This window comes from Ranitomeya variabilis, chromosome 2 (assembly GCF_051348905.1).
Source record: "Ranitomeya variabilis isolate aRanVar5 chromosome 2, aRanVar5.hap1, whole genome shotgun sequence".
In the NCBI taxonomy this organism is placed as follows: domain Eukaryota; kingdom Metazoa; phylum Chordata; class Amphibia; order Anura; family Dendrobatidae; genus Ranitomeya; species Ranitomeya variabilis.
Genome location: NC_135233.1, coordinates 991,377,389 through 991,389,875, shown reverse-complemented (window position 1 = coordinate 991,389,875; position 12,487 = coordinate 991,377,389). Strand labels below are relative to the sequence as shown.

The following is a 12,487-nucleotide window of genomic DNA, read 5'->3' as shown; positions in this document are numbered from 1 at the left end:
TTGTGTCCAATTTGCCTTTTTTTGTCTGTTTTGTTTGTGTTGTTTCAATACACAAAAAGGAAATATATAGATGTATAACAAAACATGTAATTCCAATCATTTTCTGGGAGAAACACTATTTTCTGGAAGAACCACCAGTGTTGTTTAGAGAAGACATTAAGGCACTAAGAAGACAGCAAAAGACTGCTTCTTGTAGCGCCACAGAATATTAAAAAACACAGTCTCCTTAAATAATACATATAGTACTGTGCAAAAGTTTTAGGCAGGTGTGGAAAAAAATGCTGAAACGTATGAATGCTTTATAAAATTTAGCTGTCAATAGTTTAACAAAATAAAATGTGAATCAACAAAAGAGAAATTAAATTAAACCAGTATTTGATGTGACTTTTGCCTTTGAAAATGGCATGAATTCTTCCTACACTTGTACACAGCCAGGGATCTTGTAGGATTATACAGTATTTGGGTGTTTGAGTAACGAAATATACCAAACAGGTTGTAATGATCAACATTTTCATATGTAGATTGAAATACAGTCATTAACTGAAACAGCTGCGTAAGAAGCTTAAAACCGCGTGAGAAACAAACCAACTATGCTACAAAGGTGAGGTTGTAGGAGACCGTTTCATGTCACGGGTCATAGTGGTAAACCGCAAAAGGACATGAAGTAGTTATACTGCATCAGCAAGGACTCTCCCAAGCAAATATTTGAAAGCAAACTGGAATTTGAAGATGCGCTGGTCAAGTTCTTTTGATGATGCTCCAATAAATGGACAATGTTGAGGACTGTAGACATAGTAGTCAGCTAAGGAAACCGTGCAGATGTTTACTTCTAAATCGGAAGATGTCCTTCAGTGCCACCAGTTAGGAATTGGCAGTGTGACCCAGCTAAATGCAGCTACTATTTGGAGAAGTCTGGCATGAATGGTCTTCATGGCAGAATTGCAGACACAAAGCCATAGCTGCAACATGAAGACAACGCCAAACCACTCAACTAAGCACAAAAACATAGGAACTGGGATGCAGAAAAATGTCAACATCTGCTCTGGACTGATGACTCATACTTGGCTGAAACAGAAGGCAGTGGATTTGCAAAGTGCTGGATCAGAGGTATAATAATGAGTGCCTGCAGGAACAGAAGTGTGGTGGACGGTCCCAGCATGTTTGGGACTGCATTCATCAAATGGAGTTTAGGGATCTGGTCAGGATTAATGGTGTCCTCAATGCGACAAATACAGGCAGACACTCATCCACTATGGAATGACATCCGGGAGACGTCTAATTTGTTCCAGATTTATTCTGCAGCAGGAGAACGACCCTGAACATAGTCATTAATGACATTGGCTCTATCTTAAGAGTAAAGAACATGGAGTCCTGGAAGTGATGATATAGCCCCACAGAGCCCTCATCTCAACATTCTAAAATGTCTTGGATTACACGAAGAGACAGTAGGATTTGTACAAGCAACAGGCAACACATCGGAGGTTAGTTCTCCAAGATGTTTCGCACAATCTCCCTGCATAGTTCCTTCAAAAACTGGGTGCAGTGTACCTAGAACTGATGCTTTGATGACTAATATTGATTTGTTTTAGATTTATCTTTTCTTTATTCACTTTTTTTTATCAATAATAAAATCAATTAAGAATTTACAACCTCCCAGCTGAGTTCCTTCAAAACCTGCACATCTCCAAAAAAAGGTTTAGTTATACAGTAAATAAGATAAAAAAAATCACTGAAGTTTACACAAGTATTTTTAATAACCCTATCATGGCCTGATAGAATATTAATATTTGGGGTTAATCTAACTTTATAAAAATGACCCTTTCTTCGCAGGACTGCAGTGAACGCAGAACACATAGGCGCTCACATTCCACACACAAGTGACAGATCTGGCACTCGGCTGTCAGCGCAGCCTAGTTAGGGAAAGGAACGGTCCTAACTTCGAGAACAAACTATAAAGCGCCGGCTGGGCTGGAAGTGAAAGTTAAAATGCTACATTTACAAGAATGTCACCACTGCTTTACTGCTAAGAATATGAAGAATCACAAAAAAAAAAGTCATGGGATTGTCCAGCTAATAAAACATTTCCGGATACCCAATTAGTAAAGTCTGACTGTTGTCTGTTATGGCTATAAAGGGCCCAGAATACCTTGGACAATTAGGGCATCATAGCCATATAAAAAGTAACCATTACCATATGTAATATTTTATATCCAGTGTTGGCGCTGGGGGAAAAACCGAGTATTTCCTTTACAGATTCTGACACACGATAGCTAATTGATCAAAGGTATACTCTTACCAAAGTATTATTGGAGACCCCTTTGAAAACAAGGGACAAATTCACATGTGGAAGTTAGTGGTGGAAAGTTCGACTGCCGACTAATCTCACCCGCTCTTCTCGACAGAAGCTGATGATATACTGTTGATAGTCCGCAGTCTCAAAGTGACTACAGACTTTTCTATGGAGACCTGACAACCCCTTTAACCATGTGCCTCACCTCCACCATTTATTATAAGTTAAATACAGATATTGAAATTATTTTTATAATTCATTTCAATTTTCTGATAGATTTTTCCCAATCCATTTTCTGTATGATTATATGGACAACCACCTTTCCAGATCTCTACATGACCTTCCCTGGTCTACTGTCTCCTATGGTTCAACGACATCTATAGCAAGGTTCTGTAGGCATGCTCTGTGACCTGTGCAGAGGTCATTGTACATGGAGGGGACCTGTGACCGCCACCTATTGTGATTGGTGGACCCTGCGTTCTCAACATATTGGTTCCACCATTATTATTCAGTATGTGAACTTGACAGAACAGCAAGAGTGTGATTAAAAATTAAAAGACCATCACCAAATATTCTTCAAAATCGGGGGAAGATACAAACTTTTTGAACAGGCAATTTTCTGGTAACATTCACTTTTACACAGCGGACAAGCACTGTACCAATAGTGAGTACCACTGAAAATTCCTACATTTCTAGTAGCAAAATGTCTGAATGGGTGAACCAAGTCTAATGTCTCTATTGTGAAGAGAGGTTCCCCTATGCAAAATATATACAGGTCCTTCTCAAAAAATTAGCATATAGTGTTAAATTTCATTATTTACCATAATGTAATGATTACAATTAAACTTTCATATATTATAGATTCATTATCCACCAACTGAAATTTGTCAGGTCTTTTATTGTTTTAATACTGATGATTTTGGCCTACAACTCCTGATAACCCAAAAAACCTGTCTCAATAAATTAGCATATCAAGAAAAGGTTCTCTAAACGACCTATTACCCTAATCTTATGAATCAACTAATTAACTCTAAACACATGCAAAAGATACCTGAGGCTTTTAAAAACTCCCTGCCTGGTTCATTACTCAAAACCCCCATCATGGGTAAGACTAGCGACCTGACAGATGTCAAGAAGGCCATCATTGACACCCTCAAGCAAGAGGGTAAGACCCAGAAAGAAATTTCTCAACAAATAGGCTGTTCCCAGAGTGCTGTATCAAGGCACCTCAATGGTAAGTCTGTTGGAAGGAAACAATGTGGCAGAAAACGCTGTACAACGAGAAGAGGTGACCGGACCCTGAGGAAGATTGTGGAGAAGAACCGATTCCAGACCTTGGGGAACCTGAGGAAGCAGTGGACTGAGTCTGGTGTGGAAACATCCAGAGCCACCGTGCACAGGCGTGTGCAGGAAATGGGCTACAGGTGCCGCATTCCCCAGGTAAAGCCACTTTTGAACCATAAACAGCGGCAGAAGCGCCTGACCTGGGCTACAGAGAAGCAGCACTGGACTGTTGCTAAGTGGTCCCAAGTACTTTTTTCTGATGAAAGCAAATTTTGCATGTCATTCGGAAATCAAGGTGCCAGAGTCTGGAGGAAGACTGGGGAGAAGGAAATGCCAAAATGCCTGAAGTCCAGTGTCAAGTACCCCCAGTCAGTGATGGTGTGGGGTGCCATGTCAGCTGCTGGTGTTGGTCCACTGTGTTTCATCAAGGGCAGGGTCAATGCAGCTAGCTATCAGGAGATTTTGGAGCACTTCATGCTTCCATCGGCTGAAATGCTTTATGGAGATGAAGATTTCATTTTTCAGCACGACCTGGCACCTGCTCACAGTGCCAAAACCACTGGTAAATGGTTTACTGACCATGGTATTACTGTGCTCAATTGGCCTGCCAACTCTCCTGACCTGAACCCCATAGAGAATCTGTGGGGTATTGTGAAGAGAAAGTTGAGAGACGCAAGACCCAACACTCTGGATGAGCTTAAGGCCGCTATTGAAGCATCCTGGGCCTCCATAACATCTCAGCAGTGTCACAGGCTGATTGCCTCCATGCCACGCCGCATTGAAGCAGTCATTTCTGCCAAAGGATTCCCGACCAAGTATTGAGTGCATAACTGAACATTATTATTTGATGTTTTTTTTGTTTGTTATTAAAAAACACTTTTATTTGATTGGCCGGGTGAAATATGCTAATTTATTGAGACAGGTTTTTTGGGTTATCAGGAGTTGTATGCCAAAATCATCAGTATTAAAACAATAAAAGACCTGACAAATTTCAGTTGGTGGATAATGAATCTATAATATATGAAAGTTTAATTGTAATCATTACATTATGGTAAATAATGAAATTTAACACTATATGCTAATTTTTTGAGAAGGACCTGTATATCGAATATATAAATATGAGGATATATATATATATATATATATATATATATATATATATATATATATATCCACCATTACTCCAAAGCAACATGCCCGCTGCCTTGGGGTCATCCTTGATTCCGAGCTTTCATTCACCCCCCACATCCGATCACTGGCTCGCTCTTCTTATCTGCATCTCAAAAACATTTCTAGAATTCGCCCTTTTCTTACTTTCGACTCTGCAAAAACTCTTACTGTCTCACTTATTCATTCCCGTCTGGACTATTGTAACTCTCTACTAATCGGCCTCCCTCTTACCAAACTCTCTCCGCTCCAATCTGTCCTGAATGCTGCTGCCAGGGTCATATTCCTCACCAACCGTTACACTGATGCCTCTACCTTGTGCCAGTCATTACACTGGCTACCCATCCACTCCAGAATCCAGTACAAAACTACTACCCTCATCCACAAAGCACTCCATGGCTCAGCACCACCCTACATCTCCTCTCTGGTCTCAGTCTACCACCCTACCCGTGCCCTCTGCTCCGCAAATGACCTCAGGTTGGCATCCTCAATAATCAGAACCTCCCACTCCCGTCTCCAAGACTTTACACGTGCTGCGCCGATTCTTTGGAATGCACTACCTAGGTTAATACGATTAATCCCCAATCCCCACAGTTTTAAGCGTGCCCTAAAAACTCATTTGTTCAGACTGGCCTACCGCCTCAAAGCATTAACCTAAGTATCCCTGTGTGGCCTATTAAAAAAAATAAAACATAAAAAAAAATAAAACAATCAGGTTCCTCGCATCATGTTCTCATACACTTTATGCAGTTAATAACACTCTATATGTCTGTATTGCTATATACTTAGGCAGTTAACTGGTTCATGCAGCTTTACATGAACACCCGAGCCTTACACTATGGCTGGTCCAAATAACTAAAGCAATTGTTACCATCCACCTCTCGTGTCTCCCCTTTTCCTCATAGGTTGTAAGCTTGCGAGCAGGGCCCTCATTCCTCCTGGTATCTGTTTTGAACTGTGATTTCTGTTATGCTGTAATGTCTATTGTCAGTACAAGTCCCCTCTATAGTTTGTAAAGCGCTGCGGAATATGATATATATATATATATATATATATATATATATATAATTTGTGCCTGGTGTCTGAGCATTTAAAAATGTCCTGAAAAGTACATCAGAATTTTTTTATAAGGCACTTTCAGGCGATTGGTAACAGGTGCAGTAGAAGTTGGCATAGAACGTGTACGTTTAGTATTAGACAATGAGCTGGTTTCTAGCTTAAGTTGCAGAAATATATGGGAATTTACACCTGAAAAGAAGCTTGAAGGGAACTTGATATGCAAAAAAAACCCCTGCAGATATGGGGTTAGTCTGCAGATTAATAGCGTTCTGATGCTGCCTGACGCCTGAACTGAAAGCACCGCTGCCAGGAGGAAATTAACGCTATCTCCTCTGGCAGACTCAGGCTTTCAGTCATCGAGGTGGGCCGGAATTGCTCACTATGCACTGAGCCATCGGTGACTGAAGCCGCCCCTCTATGACTGAAAGCTCAAGGCTGCCAAGAGCAATAAAGTTCTCTTCCTTCCTGCAGCGGGGATTTAAGTGCGAGCACTGGCAGCTTCAGAACGCTATTAACCTACAGATTAACCCCATATCTGAGGGTAATGGGTCATTTTTATTTTTTTTTTTACAGGACAGGATCCCTTTAACAGTAGATCCAAGCATTTCACAGGCATCGTTATGTGAGAATTATTAATGAGACGGTGTTGAAGTTGCTAGAATTGTTCAGTGCTGTGCTGGACATTATGACTTTCAATTTTACTGGAAAAATGAAATGTGAACACTGCGACTCACACATTTGACACAAGACTGGGTTGGTGAGTCAATGTTGACCAGTTTTTGAAACAGGTAAAAATTTAATATTTACGGACCTTAGAATAGAGTCTGCGAGGCGATAAAAGTATTTGAGATGAACAGTGCCTCAATGTGTTACACAGGCAGCCGAGCAGACGGGGGCCTACATCGGACTTGTTTGCACACCAAAAATAGACTGTGCTGCTAGATGAATAAAACGGAACTTTTATTTATTTTTTCAGATTTCCAGTTACATGTCTGCAGGAAGGTTGAATTATAAAGATAGAAAACATAAAAAGAGCGGGTATCTTTCTACGGAGTCACAGAAAACAAGAACCTCCATGAGACAAGACATTTTTCTTTTTAATCTTTGGCACAAAATTCCTTCTAGGCTCCAAATATATCAGAATAATAGTATTAATATATAGCACAGTCAGCGCTCCAAACATGATGACGAAAAGATGAAGAGGTCTTCATTGACCCATTTCACAAAAGCGACATTTCGGCTCCAGTGCTGAGCCATTGTCTAGATTTGGATTTAAGATTAAATGTGATGATTGCGCTTTGGGTCAATACAGACACCTTCAATTTTTCATATTTTTTTAAAGTAGTACTGCCTGTTCTATTTTTATATTTGTATAGAGCACTAATTTGGGGGCTCAAAAGCTTACGCCCACCCTTTCCCAGTGAGGATTTATTTGGACTCACCAGAAGTCAGGTAGAATCAAGATGTAGGTTGCTCTGAAACCTTCCTTTCACTGGAAGCAAAATATGCCCCATCTAGTCTTGTGTACAATTAGTAGAAATCATTTCGACATCTATACGGACCTCTGATATATTCAAACATAATTATAAGGTCACCCCTAAAAGTGTTTTTTAAGTAATCAATTTTGATAATTTTTCTAGATTGCGCACTCCACCCATCCATGTATTACACTAGTACCTTCCCATAATAATATTTATTTTTATATAGCGCTAACATATTACGCAGCGCTTTACAGTTTGTGCACATTATCATCGCTGTCCCCGATGGGGCTCACAATCTAAATTGAATCTACTCAAGCTTCACCGCCTTTGTGCATCAGGGACCATAACTGTACAGAACATTCTAGAAATGTTCCGACGAGCGACTTGTAAAGTGGTAGAACTGCGGTCTCCTGCATCTATGTTCCTCTTCATGGACCTGGGCTGCCTGACTCCGGTTGCTTCAGTTATAAATTACTTCTAATTAAAATTCCTACACAAGAGGACGCCAATGAGAGAGTAAGGCCTCATTCACACAATAGTGATTTTGTTCTACAAGAAAAAAACAGTCAAAGTTTCAACAATGATTTTTATTTTTTTGTTAATCAGAGTTTGGGTCAGTTTTTACCAATGTTTCCTCGGATGAGAATCAAACAAAAACCTAGTTTCTATCTTTTCCTGTCGTTCCATGAAAAACAGGGAGCACACGGATGACATCCTAGCACTGTCCGATTTTTTTCTCAGACCCATAGACTTGTACTGCCGCTTTTGTTACGATACTCTGATCAATATCGGACAGGTCTCACTAATTTTGCATGGAACTTCTATTTTGCGAAAAATCATGGGCATGTGAACGACTCCATGCACTATTATAGGTCTGCGTGCCATCTGTTAAAAACCAGGTTAGCACACTAACAGGAATGCTCGTTTCCAGATATTGTGCAGAGTAAGGCTACTTTCACACTAGCGTCATTTGGCCTCCGTCGCTATGCATCATTTTGGAGAAAAAACGCATCCTGCAAAAGTGCTTGCAGGATGCGTTTTTTCTCCATTGACTTGCATTAGCGAAGCATTGCAACGGATTGCCACACGTCGAATCCGTCGTGCGACGGATGCGTCGTGTTTTGGCGGACCGTCGGCACAAAAAAGAGCTACATGTAACGGTTTTTGTGCGTCGTGTCCGCCATTTCCGACTGCGCATGCGTGGCCAAAACCCCGCCCCCTCCCCGAACATTACAATGGGGCAGCGGATGCGTTGAAAAACTGCATCCGCTGCCCCCGTTGTGTGGCGCTTTCAACGCTAGCATCGTTACGTCGCATTGCGACGTGCAGTGCATGACGCTAGTGTGAAAGTAGCCTAAACCGGCAGCCGGTCACCCAACGAAAGAGAGAAAGGCTTGTTTGGTGGGTAAAATTATCTCCTGGCTGGGAAAAAAAAATCATCGTTCTCCACAGCAGGTCATGTAGAGTAAAGAGGACCTTGTATGAGAGTGTACGGACACAGAACGATCTATCACTGATTGTCCTGTGCACATAGGGGATGAGATCTGCCTATCCAGACCATTAAATGGCCGCCAATTGAAATAGGTAGCTTAATAGCGGTCATATAACGGCATGAGTCATGTACTGCAAACAACCCTTATAAAGCATTTTAGTAATTTGGCCTTAATGTTCTTAATACCATTCTTAAAAATATTAAGCTGGCCATAAGCAACATGATCTTCAATATCTAAGAACCGATCACATCTAGGGAACTAAAGTGGTCACCTCAGATAGGGATGTTTGGAGAAACAAGTAACATACAGGATCTATAGATCTACTGAATACTGGTTGGTTCGGGTGTAAATTCTCCATTTATGCCAACCCTTAAGCTACTTTCACACTAGCGTCGTGCACTGCACGTCGCAATGCGGCGCACCGACGCAAACTGTGAAAGCGCCGCATAACTGTGGCAGCGGATGCATTTTTACAACGCATCTGCTGCCCCATTGTGATGTGCGGGGAGGCGGGGTTCCGGCCGCGCATGCGCTTCCGGAAAAGACGGTCACGAGGCACAAAAAAAGTTAAATGTAACGTTTTTTTGTGCCGACGGTCCGACGCACGACGGTTGCGACGTGTGGCAATGCATCGCTAATACAAGTCTATGGAGAAAAAACGCATCCTGCAAGCAATTTTGCAGGATGCGTTTTTTCTACAAAACGACACATAGCGACGTGCAGTGCACGACGCTAGTGTGAAAGAGGCCTTAGCTATTAGTGATGAGTGGACATGCTGTAACCGAGTGACTTTGACGTGCCGTATTCTTTCAGAAATGTAAAGTAGAAGGACAGCACTAAAATCACTCGAGCCATGCCATATGGATAACTAATACCGTAGTCATGAGTGAACGTGCTGGGATAAGGTGTTATCCGAGCATGCTCATGTGCTAATAGAGTGACTTTGTGCTCGAAAAATGTTTGAGTCCCTGCTCTGGCTTTTTGTGCTCGAAAAGTATGTTCTAGCCCCCGCGGCTGCATGTCTCCTGGCTGTTAGACAGCTGCAACACATGCAGGGATGGCCTGTTTGTTAGGCAATCCCTGCGTGTGTTGTGGATGTCCAACAGCCGCGAGACATGCAGCCGCAGGGACTCAAACATATTTTTTGAGCACAAAGTCATTCTATTAGCACATGAGCATGCTCGGATAACACCTTACCCCAGCACGTTCACTCATCACTATTAGTTATCCATATGGCATGGCTAGAGTGATTTTAGTGCTGTCCTTCTATGTTGCATTTCTGACAGAACACGGTTTGTACTTTGCAATGACAATTCTGCTGACTGCACTTGTTAATGAGGCAATATGTGCCTTTACACACCCCTGTGAAGATATACGGTGGAAGCAGCACATTAGTCACAATGCTTCATTGGGCAAAGCTATCTGTCCCAAGTATGACACCAACCTGATAATTTTTTTCTTTTTGTTTTACCCCAAACTGGATATATTATACTGATGTGAATTCTCTTATTCCATATAACCTAAAATGTGGCACATTCCAAGCATGTTCAGCATATGTAGGGTTAATAATACATCTTAGTAAATGTATACAAGCATAAAGGCCATTGGTCAGACCCATGGCCGGCGTCAGCTTCAAGTTAGTGGCCACAACGGGCGAATGGCCAGTGGCTGCATGAAAGGCGCCCTGTTATCTTACACAAAAGGCACCTTGTCCACTCGTAGAGCCCTGTGCAGACCCAGCCCTGTGTCCACCGCAAATCTTACATCAACGTATTTACAGAAAAGCAGAAATGTGTAACACATAGGTAGACAACAGGGATAAAAGTATATGTGTATGTATATTATACACACACACACATACACGTTCCTATGTGTATATATACACACATGTATATATACATATTTATGGAATATATCTGATAAATTACATGTATATCATGACCAAAATATACCAAAGACCTCATCCTAGAAAAAACAAATTGCAACAAATCATTTTGTAATACACTGGTAATCCCAGCAACTTCTGGTTCTGTTGACACCAGATAAGACCTAGTCAGCTACAGGCCCATAACCATCGCTTTCACCTAGTAAGTTAAGTCGCCCCTTCATATTACCTGTGAGGAACGCAGGGAGAAGAATTCCCGTAAAAAGCAGGAGCAGCACGAGTTGTGGGGTCCCCAAGCAAGACATGTTTATCTACTGCCGGGAAGATGTAAAGTGTGAGAGGTGAGACGTTATGGAGACCTTGCAGCTTCTGGGTTAACAAAGGTGTCTCTGTCCAGTGAGGATGGAAATGTTTAGCTGAGGATCAAGAGAGAAGGCGCACACACACCCCAGACACCTCTCACTCCCCTCATAGCCCTCCTACTCAATCACGTCAGGGACCGGTACCACCCATCAACATTCCTGTTCTAAACCACCCAAAAAAAAAAAAATCATCCACCTCTGACAAGTACCAAGTTACAAGAAAGACTTTAGAAAGCTAAAGCAGTTAGGACCATTCTGTCTCTTATCTAACAAATGGTGGAAATGAAGTGTGATCACTAAAAGACGAAGAACAGTTGTCTACATCAACAGGATGGAAGCCCATCCAACGTAGACAATCTTTTGCAAGCTAAATACAGCCCAAGACTGATTCCTGTACAGACTGTGGGTCTCCTGTCCTAAACCTAACCGTCCAGGCATGAAACATGAAAGATGGATATGTGAATCCATTCATAGCTTGTGTTCACTGTGCTGTACCGTGTGCTCAACGCCCAGGACACAACCCCGGTATTAACTCTCTTGCCATTTAACGCGGGTTATTCTACATATAGACAGAAGCCCAGTGTGCCAAAGACTGCAGCAGTTGCTGCACCCGTCCACCGTGTGGATATGCACACGGAGCTCAAACGGAGGCTACTGGCCTCTGTTTTTACTAAGGGCACGTGAAAATGGTCTTGGGATAAATTCAGATGTCTGGACCGTAAAGAGGCCCTATTTTCTCATTCCTATAAGTTTAGATCCCAACCAAGAATTCAGGACATGGGAGTTGTGAGAAGGACTTCTTTACAGGACCTTGTAGCCTCTGCATTATCTCATCCGTAATAAGGCTGCAATTCCTGACCCCGTCGCCATCCTCCTGAACCAAACTGAAAGCATCATACGTATGCATAGTATAATACAATACTGTTCATTCAGGTGTCAAGTCACACAGGTGGGATTGTATTTTCAGCCATATAAGTAGAAAAAAGAGATACAGATGCTACATAGTCATGTGAATAAGCCCTTAGGACAATTCTCTCAAGATCTGAACTCAAGGTTGGTACCTAAACTTGTACAGAGCACAACCTGCTCAGGACAGAACGCAGAAATCTTGAAAATGGTGACATATCTAAATATGACGCAAAACAAGTTGTATCACATTACCTCATTTGTTTGCATGGGACCGCACAACCTTTTATTACATAGTATTTTGCACATATGGAGAATGATAATCACATCAAATGAAACCATTTTATTATTTTTGAAGAGTGTCTATATTTCAACTTTCTGGTGAACATTTCACGATTCTCCTAAATTAAGCTCCTCATTTCTGTACGGTACTTTTCCAGGCGAAGTGTTTGTAACAATGCAAAATTAATTTTCCCATTGGTTATATGCATATGAATAAATGTGTCACCAAGTAAGTATACCCAGATCACGTTTCAGCCATTACTTCTTTCTTCTTCATG

The 12,487-nt window shown here is 41.6% G+C and overlaps 1 protein-coding gene across 2 annotated transcripts in view; it reads right to left on the bottom strand.

Annotated features, from left to right (window-relative positions):
- SNORC (secondary ossification center associated regulator of chondrocyte maturation) overlaps positions 1–12,407 on the bottom strand; it is a 55,955-nt gene extending 43,548 nt beyond the window's left edge. For both annotated transcript variants that reach the window (XM_077291079.1, XM_077291081.1), the window contains exon 1: positions 10,889–12,407. In XM_077291079.1, coding sequence (XP_077147194.1) covers positions 10,889–10,964 — 76 coding nt within the window. In that variant the 5' untranslated portion in view covers positions 10,965–12,407. The remainder of the gene's footprint in view (positions 1–10,888) is intronic.
- Positions 12,408–12,487: the final 80 nt, after the last annotated feature.